Source organism: Staurois parvus, unplaced genomic scaffold, assembly GCF_062004578.1.
Source record: "Staurois parvus isolate SC_StPar_1 unplaced genomic scaffold, SC_StPar_1.0 ptg001273l, whole genome shotgun sequence".
Classification (NCBI taxonomy): Eukaryota; Metazoa; Chordata; class Amphibia; order Anura; family Ranidae; genus Staurois; species Staurois parvus.
The window spans coordinates 37613-62053 of record NW_028319069.1 but is presented as its reverse complement, the minus strand read 5'-3'; the positions used below and the strand labels follow the sequence as shown (position 1 = coordinate 62053).

General features: G+C 39.1%; 1 protein-coding gene across 1 annotated transcript in view; it reads left to right on the top strand.

Annotated features, from left to right (window-relative positions):
* Positions 1–24441, top strand: part of LOC149437662 (anoctamin-2-like) — a 154290-nt gene that overhangs the window by 101818 nt on the left and 28031 nt on the right. The window contains exons 10-13 of the mRNA XM_089660787.1: positions 1016–1176; positions 7764–7846; positions 18180–18191; positions 18413–18484. Coding sequence (XP_089516913.1) covers positions 1016–1176; positions 7764–7846; positions 18180–18191; positions 18413–18484 — 328 coding nt within the window. The remainder of the gene's footprint in view (positions 1–1015; positions 1177–7763; positions 7847–18179; positions 18192–18412; positions 18485–24441) is intronic.

The following is a 24441-nucleotide window of genomic DNA, read 5'->3' as shown; positions in this document are numbered from 1 at the left end:
GCGCATGCACCAGATGAGGCCAGGTCTCCTTGGAAGGCATTAATGGTGTGACCTTCTCAGGGTGCACCTGTGACATCAGTGTCTCAGGAACTACAAAACTAAAGTGTAAGTTTAAGAAAAATTAGTTGATTGGACAAATTACATTTATGAAGTTTATGGATTGGCTTGCAATGCTGCATGCACCTTGTATTTTTGTGTTTGGGGGTTAAAATGTCTGCTTGAAAGCTAGCATAGGTGAAAAGGACTTTGGAGATACCTTTGCTGGCGGGGAATATTTATATGAAAATTTTGCTACGTAGTTGAATTTTTGCGAACCAAATATACATTAAAGCCTAATTCCATTTTGGGCATTAACAACAAAAATTGATCCCCAAGCAGCCTGTCTAAATAAAAAAAGTAGGTCCATACATACTGCGTTGTTCTCCTCAGACTCCTTCCTGCAGCTTCCAGCTGCCAATCTTCTTCCAGGCTGGATGACACCCTGCATCATTCAACCCACTCACTTTGAGCCCAAGGTTTCAAGGCTGTGTCCCCTGCCCTGGTCCTACAAGGACATGCTGGGGTTTATTTACTAAAGCTGGAGAGTCCAAAATCAGACTCTCTTCTGCATAGAAACCAATCAGCTTCCAGGTTTCATTGCCAAAGCTTCATTGAACAAGCTGAGGTTAGAAGCTGATTGGTTTCTATGCAGAAGGAAGTCTGATTTTGGACTCTCCAGCTTTAGTAAATAAACCCCGCTGTGTCCCAGGTCTCTGCAACCCTTAGCATGTGATTCCACTGGAGGTACAAAAAAACACTCATTTGAGCTTCCAGCTATCCCTAAAATAAGGAGTACAAGTACAATCATGGATGAGTAGCTACACATGAATATTTACTTATTTATTAATTACACAAGTGCAGTTTCAGGGATGCCTTACAGATGATAACCTAAACAATAACAAAGTCTATATATTGAGCCATAAATCCATTTAAATTTAGTGTGAAAGTGACAATGGTCCTCTTTGTGCTTCCACAGCAAAGAAATGTGCAACACAGACCAAACGTTCACCATGTGCCCACTATGTGACAAGGCGTGCGACTACTGGAATCTAAGCTCTGCCTGCGGTACAGCACGTGCCAGCCACTTATTTGACAACCCAGCCACTGTCTTCTTTTCTATTTTCATGGCTCTCTGGGGTAAGTAAATACATAGATTATTTTACAAAAGTAATATGAAAATTCAAAGCTACAGCCCACAAAGGATGATTAAATACACAAAGAAGGGGTAAAAAAAGACAAATACATACACTTAAACAATATGTTATCCCAGCATTTCATATTCCTGATATGTGCCTGTTGTACCATGTACTTGTGTTAAAAAGCATCCTATTCTCTTTGTATTGCTTCCTTTTTGTGAAACCCCTGGTTTTCCTGCCAGTCACTCTGCTTTCCTATTAAAAACCAACCACACTAGGCATGAGAGCGCATCCATCTCAGCATGGTCAGTTTTCTGAACCTACAGCCTACCTGTCCTCCTATGATTAGACTTATGCTGACAGACCCCCCCCCCCCATCCTGCACAGCCATTTACTGGGAAGTCCAGTGTGCTGCTGTTTTCCCACCCCCACCTTAATAATCTCCTTATGCAGTTGAGAAAATAGGATATGTGATCACTTATAAAAGAAAAAGTATTTATAGTCTTTTTTTTATCAAAATACAAAGGTTTTGTCTTTCATTCCTATTTTAAATTGAATGGGTTGTTTTAAGAGGTAAGGGTTGACATATACTTTAATGATACATAGTACAGGTTCATAGATGCATCCTTGTGGTCACCATGAGTGGTGGGCTAATGGAACCCAGCTTACTTTGCAGAGGTTGGGAGACCCCTGTCTCAACTCCCCATATCCCTTTTATGTGCAAGTCATCCTGTGTCTCTTAAGGGCACAGAGTGACTAATGGACTCTGAGAATGCAGTTGGAATTACTTCAGATGGGACTGTAATATTTATCAGCCATATGAAGACTATTCCTGGTTGTTGATTCTGAACTAGACATGTGAATTGAAGGAGCAGGACCATCTGCTCTGTAGTGAGATCCTAATTCCTCAAACCATTGTCTAGGTGTGAATTCCCATTCACCTTTTGTTTTGGTCACCCAGCTAGCTAACCTAATTAACTTACTGTTTAGTGTTAAGTCTATTTCTGTATATAGCTGTGTTTACATATGATTATGTGATCAGTCTCAGTGTGTATTGTATAAAAGCCAGTTTGAGTTTAAAATAAAGAGTTCAATGTTCAGACAGATTGGTGTCGTCTAGTCTTGTATGGTCGGCTGGGGTGTCTGTTGTCAGTGTTCAGACGGGGAAGCAGTATTCTAACGGAAGTACTCAAGTGCAGTCTGGGTCAGTTCCATTACAACCCCTATTTATACTACCAAATATGACTTAGGCTTAAAGGGGTCCACCAAAAACTAATATTTATGGATGGATCCCAATGAGTTCACACACCGACAAGTTTCTAATACATTATAATGTATGAATGTAACAATAATATACACAGCACATTAATATGTATGAATGTGAGATCCCTTTGTAAAGGTTGGTAGCTGGTGCCTGGAATCTCAGAAATTTAAAGGTCAGCACACAGGCATTTACTGAAATGTCCATAATAGTAGGCTAACAACGTCTATGGGTGTCTTCTATAGACTTCTGCTATCTCTGGGTAAATTGCTGCTCTCATCTCCACTCTAAACTGTTACTTCAGACTTTCTGCAAATCTCAGAACAAATAGTCTATATATTTTGGTCTGTGTTAATTGATTCTCACCTCTTGTTGCACTTCTTTCATGGCTCTGGCCTGTGTCTGGTCTGTCTTTGAGAAACATCCCCCCCCATTCATGTGATCCTTATCAGTTCCTAATTGGGGCGGAGAAGAGTTGCTCATTTGACCATCTCCCTATAAATTAAGACCAGCATATGGGGGGAGGTCACAGTCACAGATGGGGTGAAGGTCTATGTGTGAGTGTGGATTATGCTGGAGTGTGGAGCTGCAGTTGAACACAGCAGTTTAACTAGAGCAGGATAACTCATGCAGCAGGAAGATACAACAAAGAACTCTACTGCACTCTGGATGGACTGCAAGCAAACACCCTGGGAAACATCTCCTACAAGTCTGATTGCCACTCCATCTACCTTTTAATATGCCACCTCTACTCCTCCTTTTCATATTACTATCCTCTGTTCTCAAAATCTCATTTCTTTACCCCTCTGCTCCACCCCAAAGCTTATATATCTCACCCTCACTGCTACCATCTCCCTACTACTGCTCTCATCACCTCCTGCTGATACTTTACTCACCTGCTGACCCAAACACCAGGACAGGAAGGCATGTGCACTCATATTCATCCCGCTTCCATCTTACTTTTCTCACCCTCCTTCTTCTCCTAACATCTGGGGATATCTCCCTGAACCCTGGTCCTCCACATTACTAACCGTTCTGTATCCGACATGTTCCCCCTCCCATATCCTTCAGTGGGAAGGTTTCAGCAACAGAAGCCATGTTGTCAATCCAGAAAGCAGTGGGCAGGACTAGGTGTGGCCAGGTGCTGATTAACAAGCTACAGACATGTGAATCAGCTGTGAAAATGCTGATAGACACACCCCATGCAACATCTTCTTATCCCATTGTAGTGGAAGCAGATACACAAGAATGGCAACTCTACTCTGAATTCAGGAGCAGTGAAGCATTAAATATTCAAGCATATATATTCCTAATTATAGCAACAACCTAGCAACAAGGCAGAACGGTGTGATGTAATCTTTGGGAGTTTTTCACTCAGGCTTTGGGAGGTAGGTAAATGGCCCACATCTATAGCCAAGGCCTTATCCAACATTAGTCAAAGCTATACAGTTTGTTTTTATCCACAGGCAACCCTTAACTGCATAGGCATTTTTTGGAAAATTTAAAATAATCCTTTAAGCAGTCAGCTATCAGACTGCCAAGTTCATATGAAATACTTGAAAATCCATTACTGAATGGTTGGTGGGTGGAGCCTGGAACCTGAGCGATCACTCAGCCCAGGCATCAACTGAAAAGTCAGTATTGGGTGGACTGACCCTTTAAGACTTTCAAGAAAGTTAAGACCAATGATCCTTTTTGTGCATCTGAAACTGAGTAGAATAAACCTTTCCAAGTCAGACACTGGATCCTTATGTAAGCCTGACTCATCTTGAATTTGAGCATCCGGTTACAATATGTTCTCTGAGCAGAATACTCCGCTTATGTTGGACATTCTGTGTGTTGATTGACACTCCCATTGTGCTGAGCGAAGCAGGGTCATCTACTCTTACCCATCGCTAGCAGACAGTGCATAGATTGCGGGGAAACTGTCATACATTATTACTCACATGTACATTTCAGGAATAGGACAATGAGCAATCTATGCTCCATTGATTCGGTCTAATTGGGGGAGGGGTGCATTTATCCTCAGTGACTTTATTGTTCTTTGAAGAAGCAGGCAATTTGTTAAGAGGCTGTGATAATGGCTCCTGCTCATATTCCACTCTGATATCTGATTGGAAAAATTCCCTTTTCCTGTGCAAAGGAAACTCTGGCTTGTGGGTATAGCTAATTGAATCTTATGTTTGGCTAGAAATCAGAATTAAACATTGTCCTGTACCCCTACCTAAAAAATAAAGAAAAGGTTTACTTATATGATATTTTTCTCAAAAACACATAATCCGCATGGCCAAGGTTAGGCTCTAAAGCTGGCTACAGATGGATCAAAATTCGGATGGTTCAGCAGGGACCAGCCAAACTTTGATCCATCTAGGGGCAGTCTGCTTGTACAGAAGCTGACCTTTTGATTGACTTCTGTACAAGCAGACTGTTGCAAATTATTTGCTCGATCAGTGCCATTGGCTATAGTGAATGAATGGATTCTGACGGTGGGGAAGGCACCCCACTTCTCAGACTACAATAACTCTACAGGAGGGATCCCTCCATGCACCTCAAATGCATGGATAGGGGTATTGATTCATTTTCTTTTGTTCAACTTGCTGGTTGAACCAAAGAAAATGACTCATGTATTGCCTGCCTAAGGAACAGGACTGTTGTAGGTGGTGTTTCCTGCTCAATATGGACCTCATTGTATGGTTGCACTTTATTATTTCTGCCCTTAGTTTGGATTCTTTTTGGTATTTCACACCAAGATTTGTACCTCTGATCTTTTGTGTTCACTGTCATTTTTGCAAAAAAATAAACTCTTTTCAGAAAAACCTACTAAAACTAAAATTATAAATATCTTTTTACTCAAGTACAGTGCAGCTTAATTCTTCTACTTAACTCAGTTGTGACATGTTGGAAATGAAATGTAATGGTACTTCATAGTGTATTATGACATATTCATATTGCATTTATATGCATAATATTTTTCCCTTAAAATACCATGGACAAATAGGCTGTGCACTGCAAATGCAGTTGCTTTAGATCCACGAGGAAGCTCCAAAATGAAGCGAAGCATGGCTGATTTCTTTCATTCAATAATGTGCAAGCAAAATGCTGTTTTTTTAATTTTCCTTGCATGTTCCCCTGAGAGCTAGAGCAACTACATTTGCAGTGCACAGCCTATTTGCCTTTAATAAATCAACCCCCATGCGATCTGGTGAAATACAGTCCACTAACAATGCAGTCCCATGTAATATTCTAGGGGCTAAAATTATTACTGAGTGGAGCAGCCGTTTGCACAATGGCTGCCATTCCTACCCATCCACTTCTGGAAAGTCTAGTTCTCTGGCTGTTATTCCGGTTCCCTGTCTTTAGTACTTTTCAGAACAAATATGCAGATTAGGAGCCCTGACTCCACTCTGACTTTTCCTTTTCCTGACTTCATATCTTTGGTCCAAAGAAAGAAGGAACTGTACTGGACATAATTTTGGCTTGGCTTCAACAGCTCTCCTGGAATGGGGGCCTGAAAGACAAGGGTCATCCAAATTGAGAAGTCCAAGTGAACATGAAAAATTAGAGGGAGGCAAAAGATTCCAAGACCCATTATTGATATTATCTCACCTAACAAAAGGAAGGCAAAAGATAGCCAAAATGTTTTGGGGGCCAAAAATCCCCATTCATCAGGGCTTGGGCAATGTAGCATAAAGGTGTCTACTGGTCTCAAAGCAAAAACTCCTGGATATTAATCTCTGACAGGAAAAAGTACTGTGCAATTGTGCCTGCCTTTACAGCTGAGGGTTGAGAGGCTATAATTTGGTGCTCTCATTTATTTTTTCGTTTTCATGTGGACTTTACCTGATCTTTAGGTCACAATGTAAAAGTACAGAAACGTCAGTCTGGTAACTAGCATTTTCAGAAGAAGGTTTGAAATGTCAGCTGAGGACAAAGGTTTTTTTTAAGGAAGGTGGAAAGAGGGATAGGCATCATTGCCCTCGAGGGGTTACTGCTCTGAGTGGAGTCACTGCTCCTGGAGTCACTTCACTGGGTATAAACTTCAGTTTGAGCTCCTTAGCTCTGTAAATAAAAATTTTTCAGCAGGAGGTAATGAGAAACTTGAAAATACACTAAGCCTAAAGTTCCACCTACTAGTTAAAAAGGAAAATGCAAAATATTATTAAGCAATAATTCATATATACCTGAGCAACCAGTAGAAATTCCCTACGTGGTTGGCCCTGTTGGCTGCCTCCCACCCACAAATCGGGCAGTAAATTGTTAGCTGAACAGCAGCTGCATCCCATGAGATGCAGATGCTATTCTTGTTTTCTGACAGGTGCTGGCTGTGGCTTTCAAAATGCAATAGCTGCAGCGGGAAACTCCACCATCTGCACTGTATAGTGTGTTACATTATCTGTTACATTATTTTCATCCACAGGATGGATGAAAATATTCTGTGTGTACAGTGTACCCAGCTTTGGACTTGCATAAGAGCAGTAAAGCACAACCATTGGGTAGCAAGACAAGCCAGGAAGTAAAGCCTAAATATGTATTGTGCATATATGGCTGCATCCATGTACTTGTTGGGTAGGTGCTGCGTAGTGTGCAGTAAGCTCACAGAGTCTCAATTTGCAAAGAACAATGTACTGAAACAGTAGATCAACAGTACAAACAGGCCCAGCGGTGAGGCTCACCCCTTTGGTGCTACTTACAGCCGCACAGTGGGGAGACAGTGGTCTGAAGACTCAGGGATGCCAACAGTGTCTGCCACGAGGAGTGGAGTGCGATCTGGCTGGTCCAACCCAAAGGGGAAACTTCCTGAGAAGGTAGAAGTAGTTCCTGCTCTCTCCCTACTCCACCGGAACCTTTCCCTATCGTTAGCACTGTCCCTGACAGATGGGGAACCTGTCCCTACACTATCCACTCACATAATGTGCACCAAACCCAGGGGTCAGAGTTTTAACTAGAATATGCTGACCCAAGATGGCCACCAGGGTCACCTGGGACATGAGCTTCCAATTGGATCACTGCCCTGGGTGACCAAGGAAATAATAGAGTTTCTCTCAACTTCCTCTCCCATCTGCAACTGAATGCCACCTACAGTGGAGAACACAGACTGCACCTACCTACATACTTATACAATTACAAATATACAAAATAGACATAACAACACAGTTTTTAACAAACAAATCATTATTTACATCAAGCTGAGCTCTTAAATATGAATATTTGATCATTAAAAAGACTATACATTCCCCTACATATGAATTATAGATCATAAACTATCATGTCTCTACTTTCTATTCATGTTGGCTTCACTTTAACTATTATTCATTTTTGACTTTCAGCTACCTTATTCCTTGAACACTGGAAGCGCTTGCAAATGAGGTTAAGCTACTTTTGGGACCTTACAGGCTTAGAAGAAGAAGAAGTAAGTCTTCCATATTTATATATTAAGAAATTCATTTTAAAAAAATTGCTTAATTAAAAGCAGAGGTGACTTTCAAAAGAACACGCAGAAACTGACAACCTGGCACCAGTACTGCAAAATGCTCTGTAAAATTCTAAACTTGTGCCTGCATACCTGTGTTCCACCACTGATTAGAAGCAATTTTTAAAGCCAATGTGATTTAACTGTCAAAAGCAAAACAAGATGTACAGTACAAAATCCGAATTTGTAAAGTGCTAAGGCATGTAGTGCTTGTGCTATATATGTGCATTAACATTCTTTCTGAATAGTAACACCATGCATCTGTACAGTAAAAAAATGCATCTGCCCTTTAGTGCACAACAGTGCATGATGAGAATGCAGTGGGAGTTGTGGTGCACTGCATTGGCTAAAAATAGTGCAGGTCAGATAAGAGTGTTTTTTGTTGTGTTTAGTTAAGAACCTAATCAAAGTGATGGGACTGCCTTAATTCAGCTAAAGATAGGTGTGAGTTCACTTTTGGCTAAGGTTAGAAGGTCTGATGGATGTATGATAATGATCTTGCAAGAAAAAAATACTAATTTGTTATTCATTGAATGGAACCTAGGAGGAGACAAAAGCTACTTTATCATTTCACAAATAATTTTTTAAGGAATTAGAGAGGAGCCCAAAGAGTTCAGCTGATGAGAAGTATATGTAAAGTCAGTGCCACAAGGGCTAATGCATGATGTGTTTAATGGTAGCTTCTTTGACTCTCCCCTGTGCAATCTGTTGATCAGTCTGCAATCTGCAAATAAGCCTTTGTACACCTAAATCTAAAACTTCTTTGTCCTATAGAAGCTGTAATTTCAGATCACGCTTAAAGATCTTTAAAGCTGGGTCTGAGAAGCCAGAACACAAGTCACAAATTTAGTTAAAGGAAATGTACCTCTGACATGGCCATTTAGTCTTAATGCTTTCTTAGTTATTGACACAAACAGCCATGCATATTGGAAAATCAGTGCAATCAGAGCTGCAGATCTGCCTACCTGTTCTAGGTAATAACTGAGAAAGTATTGATGCTACATGACAGCCAGGCAACTAGTATTTTCAGAGGCAGAGGTAAAAAATGGCTGCCATGCAGTACAGGTTTCCTTTAAACTTGGCAGAGCAGAAAATCAAAATAACAATTGCCAAGAGGTAATGATTTAAAACTGGGTATAATGAGATTTTCATGTCTTTTTGCCTTTTTTACTATTTAATACAATCACATGGAAAAATGTAGTTTTAGTTCTTGAACGTACTTGCACGTAAACTGCATAAAACACTAAATCTTAAGGAAAAAGAAGGGATATCATGAGTCGTTCAAATAAAAGCTATTAAAAAGAAAACAGTGACACAAGTACAAAAGGTTGAAGCTCGGCCACTATTCCTGTCCCCCATGTATTCCTATTGACTCATAAATTTGATGGGATATTTCTAGATATAAATGAAATTGAGTGTTTTCATTTTCCTAATATTTTGGTGAAAATAGTAAAATTTACCATTTTGGTAAAATGCTTGGAAGTGAATGGGGCAGGTGAAATAAAGTGGTTTTGGTGGTTTTTAAAAGTGCAATGGTTTTTAAATAACTCGTGAGGGTTATAAAAGCTCCTTTCATCATCCTGCACTTGTTTTGTTCCAAAAAACAAATCTTTTTTTAGTCTAATTTTTTACATTATTTTTACGGAGAGAAAAAACAGACTGAAAAAATTTAAATAAATTAAAAAAAAAAGATTACAAACAACAATTTAATATACATAAGTAAAAGTAAATAAAAACAGCATGACTACAAAGAATGCTAAGAACCCATTTAGATCTACAGTATGTGTGTGCATAAAGGTGTGTTTTTTAATATTGTTAGGCAGGCGCGTTGTCATGCATCATTGTGTGTTTCCTTTGCTCATTGACCTACTGTTTGTTTTGATACATGTTTTCTAAGTGTTTTTAAAATTTAGAATTTAGAGTGGATAGGGTCAACAGCCATTGACCAAGGCTTGTTAATGCCTGTTGCCATCACATCAAAACTCATTTTATATGTGTTTTAATGCACTACTTCTATGGATCTCCCAATGCACTAAAACACAGGAAAAAACAAACAAACATGTTTGCTCTACAGTGCTAGGATGGGAGCATATGCTATTTTTGTTATGGGAAGAAATTTGCAGTTTAGTACATCGAAATATGTGCATTAAAAAAACTATGTAATGGACCCTTTAAAGTGTTATTAAACCCACAACACTAAAATCAGTCTGTATATGCAGTAAAGCATGATTGTTATACTCACTGTGGACCTAAGGAGTTAATCCTCCATACTGTGTAAAAAGGCTGTTTGATCCTGTCTTCTCTGATCCTCCCCTTCTTCTACTGTCCCCAATCCATCTGCTTATAGTGCAGAGCTCTAGGAGTCACTCAGCACCTGCTCAGTTTAGAATGTATTGTTAGAGAGGTTTTTTTCTATGGGAGGGTGCATGGGATTAGCACAGGGCCAATCAGCACTGTCCAGACAGAAGGTCAAGTGTTTTACAGCCTCATAGGACTGTCAGAGCAGAATGAAAACTCCTCCTGCAGGCTTTAACCAGTGCTCAGCTGGAAACTGATTGAAGTCACAAGACTTCTATATACTGCTGATGAGAAAAGGTATTTAGCAGTTTATATTTAGTAAAATAATTCCATTTCCATGTTCTCTGTGCTGTGGGAGACCAAATATAGTGAATGCAGGATCCTGGGTTTAGTAACATTTTAATAAAATCTTCAAAACTACAATAAATACACCCAAAACATCCCAAACCCACTGATAAAAAAGTATAAATTATCTCAAGCAGTTTAAAGGATTAGTTCACCTTTACAGAAAAACTCTAAAGGTGCCCTAACATCAGACCCCCTCCTCACTCCCTCCCCTTCCCCCAGTCCCCGCTGTACTTACCTCCAGCAAATTTCAACTGTCACATCTCCCCTGGTCACGCGAACGCTCTGGGGATCTGCTGACTCTCTCCTCCATCCTGCAGTGACAAGATGGATTCTAAATGAGAAAGCAGAGGAGATTTTCAAACCTGGATCGATGGAGTGGCTGTGGGAGCCATGACAGCTGAGGATCTCTGGTAGTAAGTATAGCGGGAACCTGGGGTTTAATGTTAGGTCACCTTTCCTGTTTTCTGTAAAGGTAAATGAACCCTTTAGTGAGGGAAACTGAGAATGTCTACTTTGGCAAATGTTTGCTATAAATTCTCAGCAAAATTGGTAATTTTGCTGCAAAACCATGAAATCACTCCACTGGGGACCAGCTTTTTCATTGATCAGTAGGAACATGGGAGAAGAGGAACAGTGTGGGAAAGTTTCAGCTCTACCAGAAAATACCAAACTTAGCTTGGCATTGGCATTGGCATTTGGGCATAGAGTATGTACTAAAATCTGCTACAGCTAGGTGCAGGAACCTCAAGGCAACAACACTTTATGAACTTTTTAAACTTTTAATTTGTTAGAATGCAAGAGTTACTTTATAATATACCTATTACAAAATAAATATATGTACTATATCGTAGGCTTGCTTTTGCAAATGCTATTTGGCAGAATGTGTTTGCTGTCAATACTTTGAGTCTCAGACCCGAAAAAGCCAGAGAAAAGTCAAAATTCCTTATTTGCATACTCATTCTTTGCCAGTGAAATACTGAGACCAAAGCATTGACATACCAACCAGGCAAGCAGATTTTTTGAAGGCAAGGTCAGCAGTGACAGGTTTCTATTATAGATCTTTAGAACCAACCCTAAAAATAAGTTTGGTTGCTACACTCAGCTCTGCATTGCTTCCATTTTTCATAATTCAGCGTGTCTATCATTATTATACTGTAATTATATAACTTCTAATGTGTTTATGTCAAATAAACATTTTTCACAGTGAACACTATTACTAATTCAATGTGGGTTTAGTTCTGCATTAATTTTAATGTACTTTGAATGGGCTTTTGTTTTCTCTCATAAATTATTAGACATGCACATGCTCCCATGCCCCAGGATGTCTATTAAAAGACAATATTTTCTTACTGATGAGAAGATATGAACTAGTGAAACTTTCAGTCACCTTGTTTTTTAACATTAAAACTTTTTCATGCTTAATATAGCTAAAAAAGACACATCCATTGAGTTTTATAAAAAAAAACAGAAATATATGAAAAACCTTACATCCTCAGAACCCCAAACCACAGTTTAGAGGAAGGAACACAGCAATTTCTAAAACATGGTCAAATTTGCTCCAACAGGTAGAAAAATCCTCTGTGATGACTAAAGGCAATTGAACACTCCCTGGAGCAACAAACTACAGTTTTATTGTAAATATTAAAGCAGAACTATTTAAAAAAGACAACCCCCCCTCTAAAAATAAATAATAAAAAAATACACTTTATATATATATATATATATATATATATATATATATATAGATATATATATCCATAATGCTATCAGACAATGCATTGAAAAAGATATGTGCACACCTTTTTTACAAGAGTTTTCTACTTGGTCCAAAGTCGTGAATGGTCATCCCTTCCACAAAATGATATGTGAGCACCGCTCAGTCAGTGAAGTAATACTCTGAGCCCAGGCTGGCATGATGATGCTGCAGATACAATGGGGTGAATAATTGGGGTGAATGAAGACTCTAGAGGACCTCTAGTGGAGAAAAGGAATGACTGCTGAAGATAGGTCTGAATTCCCCCCATTTCCCCACTGAAAGTTTCTCAAATATCCGGTTCAGTGTTGCCAACCTCCAACAACATTTTTACTGACAAAACATGGAAAATTTACTGACAGGGCAAATTTTTACTTACAACCTGAAAAATGATATTAAAAACTAAGACAGTCAATATTTAAACAGTATAAACACAATATGGAAACACCGTCAATACATATAACAAGTAATTTGACTGGTTTACACTTACAGTGTCAATTCAGCATGACAAATTATCAGCCACTGATATTTACAGACAGTAGCAAAAATCACTGAGTTTTACAAATGTTCCATAAGTTTACTGACGGTTGGCAACCCTGATCTGGTTCTTCCTTCTGGTCCTTCCTCAGAAGTGGCAATGCTGTTTGCCTGTGTGGCCAATCACCAGGCCCAAGCACTACAACATGGGAAGGGCCCTTACTCCTGTATAAGCACCAACCCAAACCTAACAGGAACCTACAGGGATTTTGACATAGACTGCAAAGGGTGAACAGGTAGTGGGAGAGCAAACGGAAGACAAGCATCACTGTTGTAGAGGGCGTGCTATTCCATTGCAAATTTCACTGTGAGAAAATGTTATTTTAGGGCATTGCTGGGCAAAAACCTGTTATGATCACAAATCATGGACGGAGGGTACAGAACTATAAAGTAATAGAAAGGGGAAAGACAATGCATTCAGGTCCATTAATATTGGGACATCGACACAATTCTAACATTTTTGGCTCTATACACCACCACAAAGGATTTGAAATGAAACGAACAAGATGTGCTTTAACTGCAGACTGTCAGCTTTAATTTGAGGGTATTTACATCCAAATCAGGTGAAAGGTGTAGGAATTATAACAGTTTGCATATGTGCCTCCCACTTGTTAAGGGACCAAAAGTAATGGGACAGAATAATAACACTGTTCAACAGGTAAAAAGTTTTGGGCATAAAATTAGCTAATCTTACATAATTTTGGGGTGCTGAAAACGAAAATGACCCTAAAAAATGTTGATTGGCTCTAGTTTCCATGATATATTCACCCATCTAATGACGTAAGCCATTCAAAATTATGATGCAACTTCAGCTGCATATTGCGCAATTGATACTGGTGACCAATAGAAAATTGCATGTATACTGAGATGATGCAATATTAGCCTTTAATTGCATCACTTCACTACATAAAAGCTGCAGTATCTGTAGCTGATTGTAGTTCGACAGCGTCTTTACATTTCGTTTTATGCTTATATAGGCTACTCAGTAATGCCTCGAACTTGTGTGAATAAAGCAGATAATTTCTGCTATATCTGCGGTGAAATAACTTTTATCTCACAAAAAAGGAGGATAACAGGAATGATTAAGAAAGCCTACAACTTGTATTTTGGCTGCAAGATAGGAGACCAGGACAAGAGCTGGGCACCACATATATGCTGCAATTCTTGTGGGACGGCACTGGAGCAATGGTTGAATGGAAAAAAGGCATCTATGCCTTTCTCTGTGCCAATGATTTGGAGAGAGCCAACAGATCATGTTAGTAATTGTTACTTTTGTATGGTGCCTCCAATTGTAAAAGGGCTAAATAAGAAGAAAAAGTTATCTGTGCACTATCCAAATATTCCATCGGCAATACATCCAGTTCCTCATGGGGAGGGGCTACCAATTCCTAAAGCACCAGAATCCTTCGTGGTTGAGTCAAGTGAGGAAGAACCTGAAGCGTGTAGTCACGTGCAATTGTAAGAGATAGCCCTTTCCTCGAATACAAGAGAAAAGCCAAGAGAAGCAAAACCGACACAAACTGAAGACAAAACTAGTGAGAATCCTAAGTATTAAAATGATTCAACTTAGCTTATGGCTATAATTTTTCTTGGTAATCCTATGCAATATATTATGCCATTTAGGCTTTGTTATGTAGTCAATATCACTTGCTTTATATTTGTGGAAAGACATCTATCTATATAATTATTGTGCATTATGTAGTCATTACGCCTATAGTAGAAAACTTTCCGTTTACAGAAAAACTAGAGCCAATTGACAAATTTCATTGTTATATTTGAACTGAGAATGTGAAATTCATTAAGAAATGGATCCTTTTGTTTCCAAAACTGGCAAAAAATAAAAATTTGTTGAACAGTGTAATCATAAATCAAACTTTCGCTTTTTAATACTTGGTTGCAAATCCTTTGCAGTCAATTACAGCCTGAAGTCTGGAACGCATAGACATCACCAGACGCTGGGTTTCATCCCTGGTGATGCTCTGCTAGGCCTCTACTGTAACTGTCTTCAGTTCCTGCTTGTTCTTGGGGCATTTTCCCTTCAGTTTTGTCTTCAGCAAGTGAAATGCATGCTCAATCGGATTCAGGTCAGGTGATTGACTTGGCCATTGCATACCATTCCACTTCTTTTCCTTAAAAAACTCTTTGGTTGCTTTTGTAGTATGCTTTGGGTCATTGTCCATCTCTACTGTGAAGCGGCGTCCAATGAGTTGTGAAGCATTTGGCTGAATATGAGCAGATAATATTGCCCGAAACACTTCAGAATTCATCCTGCTGCTTTTGTCAGCAGTCACATCATCAATAAATACAAGAGAACCAGTTCCATTGGCAGCCATACATGCCCACGCCATGACACTACCACCACCATGCTTCACTGATAAGGTGATATGCTTAGGATCATGAGCAGTTCCTTTCCTTCTCCATACTCTTCTCTTCCCATCTTTCTGGTACAAGTTGATCTTGGTCTCATCTGTCCATAGGATGTTGTTCCAGAACTGTGAAGGCTTTTTTAGATGTCGTTTGGCAAACTCTAATCTGGCCTTCCTGTTTTTGAGGCTCACCAAAGGTTTTCATCTTGTGGTGAACCCTCTGTATTCACTCTGGTGAAGTCTTCTCTTGATTGTTGACTTTCACACACATACACCTACCTCCTGGAGAGTGTTCTTGATCTGGCCAACTGTAGTGAAGGGTGTTTTCTTCACCAGGGAAATAATTCTTCGGTCATCCACCACAGTTGTTTTCCGTGGTCTTCCGGGTCTTTGGTGTTGCTTAGCTCACCGGTGCATTCCTTCTTTTTAAGAATGTTCCAAACAGTTGTTTTGGCCATGCCTAATGTTTTTGCTATCTCTCTGATGGGTTTGTTTTGTTTTTTCAGCCTAATGTTGGCTTGCTTCACTGATAGTGACAGCTCTTTGGATCTCATCTTGAGAGTTGACAGCAACAGATTCCAAATGCAAATAGCACACTTGAAATGAACTCTGGACCTTTTATCTGCTCATTGTAATTGGGATAATGAGGGAATAACACATACCTGGCCATGGAACAGCTGAGAAGCCAATTGTCCCATTACTTTTGGTCCCTTAACAAGTGGGAGGCACATATGCAAACTGTTGTAATTCCTACACCGTTCACCTCATTTGAATGTAAATATCCTCAAATTAAAGCTGACAGTCTGCAGTTAAAGCACATCTTGATTGTTTCATTTCAAATCCATTGTGGTGGTGTATAGAGCCAAAAAAGTTAGAATTGTTTCGATGTCCCAATATTTATGGACCTGACTGTATGCCAAGGACAATTCAGGATGTTTGGTAGAATATATCATGTCCAGTCGGTGACAGAATACACATTGAAAAATGATATCTCATGTAAGCAGACTGGCTCTTTAATTCTAGAACCACCTTTATATTTGTTGATTTAATAATTTCTGACCTTATTTCTGTATTAAACACATTGGGTTACTTGCGATCAAAATATGCACGCTGCAAAAGAAACATTTAGAAATTCCTTAGATTCCCTTTGTAACAGTTTACATCTGTTCTCTCTTTAATATGTCTTCATAGATCAGACTGGATTAAAAAAAGGCAATATCTGAAAATGTTGGATCTGCATTGTGACACTAGATTGGTTTCTGGGCCTATAACAAGAGTACACTTTAAGTTTTCCAATTGTAGTTTTATCCCCATGCATTCTATGTCAAGGCATTTCCATATTTTGTTGGCTTTCAAACATACAATCTGAAAACAGTCCTAACGTATTCACCTCTTTGCTGCCCTATGTCTTTGGACAGATTTCTTACACTGGTTTACTGCTCCAGGCTCCTTCCTGAAATGGATCTCAGAGAAGGACCACTGCAGGAGCTGAGCCAGCTTGGCACAATCAAATTATTTAAAGCAACAGTAAACATGGAAACCAGCTTTAAGGGTTATAGAAGCCCCTTTTAACTATCCTGGACTTGTTCTTCTGACAAAACATTGACCCCTCATTAGCCTTATGTTTACATAGAAAGAGAAAAAAAGACTGTGGAAAAAGGTAAAATAAAAAATTTAGAGCAAGAGTAACAAATAATAAGAAAATACATGAAAAAAATATAATGAAATAGCCTAAACTATCCTAAATACATAGCAAAGCCAAATCCTAAACTGGCAGCTGGTGAGAATTCCAGGCATGGACAACCATGTGACCTGCTCCTTATTGATGCTGTCCAAGCCTAGCAGTAGCCAACCACTGGGCTTGAACACTGTCACATAGCTGGGAGAGAGTGACCACCACTTTCTCTGACACAGCCAATTTTAACACCAGCTGCAGCAAATGTATGAAGGAGTGGAATTAAGGTGAGTATAAGGGGTTCACGGATCTTTCTTAGGGACACTGTCAATATGCCTCCATGGACAAAGTGCATGATCTGTGTGCGATAGCGCTGTACTGATAGAAGTGAAAAATGGTTCCAGTGAATTATTCCTTCAAAAAAGTAGATCAGTGGTTGAAATATAAAATAGGTGGACCTTGTTTTGGCCCTAGGCTGCTACCTCTGTCAAAGAAAGCGCTCACCAGATGGTACATTTTTGGATTTGTACTGAGGAGCACCTGGTACAAAAGTTCATCCTGCTTGAAGGACTCTTTGAAACTTTTAGTGGTTAAGAGCAGCAAATACCTTCAACGCGTTTCAAGGGAATAACACCCCCTCCTTCTTCAGAGCTTGAGCAGTCAATATTAAAAAAAATCATGTCAGAATACACTAGGGGACCTTTATTAAGGCATAATGAAAACAAATGTTTTTATCAGTGTTAAAGATAACCGGCCCTTAGTACCACCAGAAGAAACTCTCCCCAAAGTTGTTACAGTCCGAAAAAAAAAATGTCGGAGCTTTGGATCTATCCAAAAATGTTTTACAAATTAAAACTTCTCTAGAAATAGTATTTAAATATACAGCATATCTGCCCTGCTGTTATGCATAGGTCATGGTCATTGACAAGAAGGAGGAGAGCAGAGAGATTGCATACTAGGCCCCCTATGCTTTTGGGGTCTGTAGCACCTATGTGAGCTGCTATGGAAATAATTCTGGCACTGGTCATCATAAAAATTCCCTAATGCAGTCAAGGCTAGGTAGTCCCTGGTCTATTCCTTTTTTTTTTCTAGGCTGTGAAACCTTGTGTGCATTCCAACTCTATACATATTGTGTTCCAAGCTCAAATTGACGAGGGTTTTGCTAACAAAACAACTTCTTATTGAATAAACCTTGTGGTTTTTGTGAAAAAAAAGAAATATATCTGGCTTTTTCCTCTTCTTGGCGTATTTTATAATATGTTTTCTCTCCTTTTCCACCATCTAATATGCACCAAGGAACGTATAAAGGTTTGACTTGTTTCCCTTTTGTTAGACCTTTGCGTGTCCTCAAGTGTTTGATCCCTCCAATTCTAGTGACTGTGTTTAAATGTGTTCTATGGTACCAAATTGTAAACACCACACTCGGCTGTGACTTGGTGTATTGTCCTCTATTGGTCGTGTTTGACGTCTGCAGAAAAACAGAAAACAAATACTAACATGATGCCCTGGGTTTTATTATTCCTGTGTAGGAACACCCAAGGCCGGAATACGAAACTAAGCTGCTTTTGATGAAAGAGAAGAGCAAAGCTTGGAAGAATGGGGTAAGACTCTTTTTATTGTTTTTACATTTCCTCTTTATATAAATTTTACAAACTGTTTTTTAAAAGTAGCAGTCCTGTAACAAATTAAAGTTAAAAACCAAACAAAACCCTTAGCAAAGTGTAGGGTTAAAACTTCTACCAAGTATTTAATACTGTTTGGGTACTTCCTACTGTGTCATTGGGACAGGTAAGGGTGAGAGGTAAGGGGAATCTTTTAAAGGGGAGTACATACAGCAACAAAAACTATTTTGTTAGCTGAGTGGGAAAAGGAATCAACACCTTTATTGATAGTTGTGTAATCACCATTTATCAAAATACCATGCTTCAATTTTTTATTTTTTTTGTAATGGTATCAGTTCTTATTTCTTTACTTTTATCCTCCATTTACTAAAGGGTGGGGTTTCTGCTGTGAGCCCACATAAATCTATTTTTCTCCTGCCAAACAGCTTATGCAGCAACTATACACAATCAGAGACTGATTTAGCCTTCAGGTGGTGTGCTAGATCAGTATAAAGACTCGTTTTGGGTAACGGTACTAGCTAGATAGCTAGCTATAGGCAAATGTTGGATAATACTTCTACCTTTATAACAATAATAAGACAGAGACAAAGGCTTTTAAGTTAATTGTTAATCTTGACTTTTGTGAAAGTCAAGCTTGACCACACCCACTGCTGCCTGAAAGCATACTGGTTGGTCTTTATTGTTATGACAATTGACTATTAAAAAGACTGCGGACATGGCATTGTTGAACATTTTAGATTTGCATTTAACTTCACCTGTCTATAATTCTGGATCAGCTGATCATTTTCACTTTGGCATGCATATTTTACATCTAATATTCTGTTTGAATTACCCAGATTTGTGAGTTATTCACTTTATTTACTTTTAAAAACATACCTAAAGTAGATATAAACCCCAACTGCATAACATTTAGTTCAAAATGCTCCTTTTTTAATTAAAATACTTGTTTCAATTTTTGTTTAAATTATTTAAGGCCAAACTCCAGCTTTCTGTCACTTTATAATAGCTCATTTGAACCAAGCTGGTCCAAATGAACTATTACCTTCACCAACAAATGCATCTGCTGTGAGCACTGTATAAACTGTATGTAGCGTCAGTTACATGCAGTATAAACTGCTGTGTTCCAGCAGAAGTACGGGGACGTCCCGACCCGCTCCTGGAACAAAATCGGGTCAGGTTTAGGGCTGCTCAGTTATTCACAGGTTTGTATTTTCTGTACAAGACAACTTTTGAATGGCTGAGGTGTAGAGGTGGGCAGATGACATCAAAATTTCCACCTCAGCCATTTAAAGGAAACCTTGTACTCCCTGTCTTGCTGTTGGGACCCAGCACTGTATACTTTATATAGCTGAGGCTACATACAGTCCATACAGCATTCACAGCAAGCACAATTATTAGTGAATGTAATAGTTTGTTTGGACCAGCTTTTACCAAGTGATAGATAAATGGAGTTCTGCTTTAATTCAGTCCCACTGCTCTTGATCTCCTGCAGCCGATCCACATGCACACCAGGAATGGATGCATGGCATTTTTCTGCATGGGATTCTTATTAGTGACATTAGTGAACCATGCCTGCATAATGTATGCTGAAATGGCTGCATGTAGGCTTTCTCAGAAGCCCAGGTGAAAAGCTGACAATACACAGCACAATTGAAAGACAAAACAAAGAGTTGTCACCTTATAAGGGGAGTGCCTGAACAGTGACTTTTAAGGCAAGATCACCAGGCAATATGTTAATAAACACAGTAAATAAAAAAAAAAAATAACATTTAGAGCTAACCTCACTGATATACCTATTACTGCTGCAATAATGGATGCAATGCTGTAACTTATTAAAAGACAAACAAAACTTTATAGCAAAGTAGAACAAAAATCAAGAATTCCATATGTCATATACAGTATAGAGTATTATATTACCTGATAAATCCACTTCATTTATGTTACATATGGCTTTGTGTTTCCAAAAAATTTACAACCCCAATCTGGGATATTTGGATTTCACTCTTATACATAACCTGCTCCCATGGTCCAAGATTTAAAACGAGGGAGTAGTCTAAAAAAATAAAAGCACAACTCTGATCAGGTTTCCTTTATGACCCAAAGACATCTGGTAGCCTATTAGAGAGATCAGCACTGAGTCAGTATGAAGTCATCACTATGGGACGACATCCATATCCAGACATGTGGGGAAGTGTAACTTTTTTACCCGAGGGAAGCATGGACAAAGGCTAGGGTATTATCAATGTATCAATATCTACAAATAACATTTCACATTTAAAATGGGATTAAGCTCCAAGGGAACCTGCAGGGCATGTAAACCTTATATAGAAAAAAATACAGAACATCAGCAAATGATGCCTAACAAATTCATGTTTTCAAAAAGTTTTTTCACTGTAGCTTGATTTTTATTAAATTAGATACCGTATGAGCCTTCCTGGGTTTAACAAGTTAGTCCATGGTGCAGATAGGAATACAATGTCATTAACATTTCTGGAAAACGAATCTGCCACTTACTCAATGGGTTTTGCATCATATACAATAGAGGTTAGAAAAAAATGTGCTACTAAAGCCATCTGGGCCAATGATGCATTTGGATTCCAAGTTCATAATGTAAAGAACTAACATTTTGTTTCATTGAATAAATAATACATTAGATGCACTGAATCTGACTGAGCAAATGTTATTCAAGAATCGCCTCTGATGTGAGGTGTGAATTTAATATTGTAGTTATCCTCCTGGGTCAACCTCCTGATTTATTTTATAACTGTGTTCTAAATTAGGAAATTCAAATCTCTGAGGTAGAGGCTTATTGCAAGAATGGATCTAGAGGCACTAAAGGTGCTGTGTCTATACTAGTGATTGTCAACTTACGAGGTGGAGGGGACCTCAAATGTGGCCCTGACATCACCAAGGGGCTGCTCTAATGTTCAGTAAATTTAATCCTACAAAAGACTGTTATAGACACTGGGTATATTACAGGATGTTATCAAAGACTGCAGACTTACTTCAGGAGATGATCAGAGACTGAGGTTTTACTACAGGAAATAGTCGTAGACATTCTACAGGATTGTATGGTGACTTAATGTAGTAGTTAGTCAGAACCGGTAGACTTTCTAAAGGAGATGGTTAGAGACTTTGGACATGCTAGAGGTGTGGTTGGACACTGCAAAGGTGCTGTAGGAGAAAGTCAAAGACAAAGGAAATGTTACTTGATACTTGACTAGGTCAATGCTATTACAGTACCTTTCTTAAAGCACAGATGTCACACCCGCTACTGACTACTTGGGTCCAAGAGCAAACAGGGCAAGCAACAGAGGGCCACATGCAACCCTAGGGTTGCAGGATCAGTGCCAAGGGAATATATACACTATATTTATAAAGGCTTGAAATGGCTGATTGCCCTCTTTGTTATATCAATCCACAATGTTCTTTAAAAACCTTAGGAAACTCTAGCATATTCCAACCCCTAGGCCCTAAGACCAAAGGGAAGGGAGACAGCTTACCCCACCTTCCGCCTAGGGTCTAAGCCCAGGAGAACTAAACTACATGGCAGGGAACTTCCCAAAAATTTACCACCTCCCTAGCTTGCACCACCAAGCCCAGACTCAAGGTCATTGGCTGAGAGGCTAATCATTTTTAATACTGACTGTTAACACTCTTTGCACAGAAGAATGCTCAACAACTTCTGGCAGAAAGAATAACTGTCTGTACTTAGGGAACACTTAAGGAGAAACATATAAGCTGACTACTTCTCACTGCTTCCTACAGATTAAACAAAAGTACAAAAAAAGCTTCATATGTACAGAAAATACTGCTGTCAATGGTTTCCTTTTAAGCAACTGCTGATTTTGAATTAAACCCCAAGGAAACATTTAGGCTTGGCAAATTGAATTTTTAGGAATTCAAATGTAGCACCACCACTGCAGGGGGTGCGGAGATATGGAACACTAAAATGATGTATTGGAAAATACAGGACATCAACCATTACTGACCTAGCAATAGATTTTAGATTCACCACATGAAGCCACTACCTTGTTCTGTGTTTCCTTATGCAGGAGAAAAATATTTCAGGCCTGAGCTATGAAAAGTTGAGGCTTCCTAGAGTAGAGTGAGCAATACACACCAGGCTGGCCTAACAAACACATTATGCAATGATTAAGAGCGTGTTACAGTCATGTGCCTGGCTCTGTGTACAAACTTAGTCATACCAAGGTTCCCCCAGTCTGACTCTCACACGAGACGCCTTTAGTCAATTTCCGCGCTTCACGAGAGGGATAGAGGAAAATGCTGTAATCCTGCAGCTGTTGTCCCTGGATCTTTGTGATTGTCATTTTAAAAATGCCAAGATTTCCTCGAGGGTAGCTGTAATTGGACACAAATGCAAAGATCACCACAACAAATTCACAGCAAATCTGAATTGTTGTGTGTGTATTAATGATATTTGATTTGAATATGTGTAAAAAAAAACAGATTCCAACATTATAGGATATGTGCGCTTTCACAAAAAACATTATGCATTTGTTCTTATCTCTGCATCTATGACATGCCAGTATGATGTAGGTTAACTTTTGGAAAGGTCAGCCTTGATTTGAGCAGCATGGATGGCTCTGTGTTTGCATCCATCTTTGCATCTACATAAGCTACTCCTGCCATCAGTAGAGGGTGCTGCTTGCAGACAAGAGATCTTCTCTGCATTGAGTTGATTGATCAATCTGTGAGTACAACTGCATGTACTCAGAGTAAGGAGACTGCAGGCAGTATTGCTGGATACAGGATTTCTCTTCAGTTAGGTAACCCTTTATAATGGCATTTTTTCCTCAGAGGTTATTGGTAGAAATCCAAGTGCATCTCTTTTTAGTAAAATAGCATTTATGCTTTAAAGTACAACTATAAGCAATTTTTTTTGTTTTGGATAGAGCAAGGGTTATAATCCCTGTCAGATTTTGTTTCACCATCTGTGTCCCATTGTGGAGATTTCCCTTCACATCCTGTCCCATAGTCAAACAGGTAGTGAGAGAAAATCTCTGAAAATTAGGGGAAGTTCTTGGGGATCACCAGGTCACCAGAACTAGTGCCCCCATTTGAAGATTTAACCTCTATTACTTATCTGAGGACAACCCAAAATGTGGTATTTTCTTTTACTTTCACTTTCAATAATAATGGTAAACAGGACGAATTGAGAGGGTAAATCTTCTTAACGGGAGCACAGGCAGCAATAAAAAACCGGCAGGTTTGCCTTTAGTTGTACTGTAAAACAGAATGCTGGTAGTGTGTTGTGAGCACTTGCCATAATGTGTGAGAAGAAGAGTTAAAGTTTCTTCTAGTAAAAGAGTACTAGTCACCAGTATTACCAATGGATTGTTTCCCATTACTGGCTTAGTTTGCCTTGTTCGGCACAGTGTCATCTTTGTAGAAGAGCAAGGCTTTGCTCCCCCAGGTCAGAGCTACCCTCCAGATGACTGGTGATCTGATAACTGGTGGGGGTAAATTCAAGAAGCAGTCAGAGAGGTGCAGAAACTATAGATCCACAGAATGAAGGAAGGAAGCAGACGCACGAAGGACCCTACACTACAAGGTACACTAAGACTGGTGTAATAACACATGTTATGCTAGTCCCAGTGAATGATTGTTATGCCTAGAGCAGACTGATTGCTTAACATTCCTACAATGCACTTTTCAGGTAGATATAGTTTTAAAATGGAGGCCAAGAGCTATACTTTTGGTGCATTTGTTACATGGTAGAAATGTATTTAGTACATATCTGCAAAATATATGCATTTCCCTATGTTTTATTACTTTATGAACATTGCAAGTACACAAGAATGTTTGTTGATCTACAAGTAACCAAAAGTGCTCCTAGCACTGTATGTAGTGGAGCTCTTGGAAGATGTAGTTCTGGGTGTGTGCCTCCATTAGTAGATATTGCATGAAGTAAT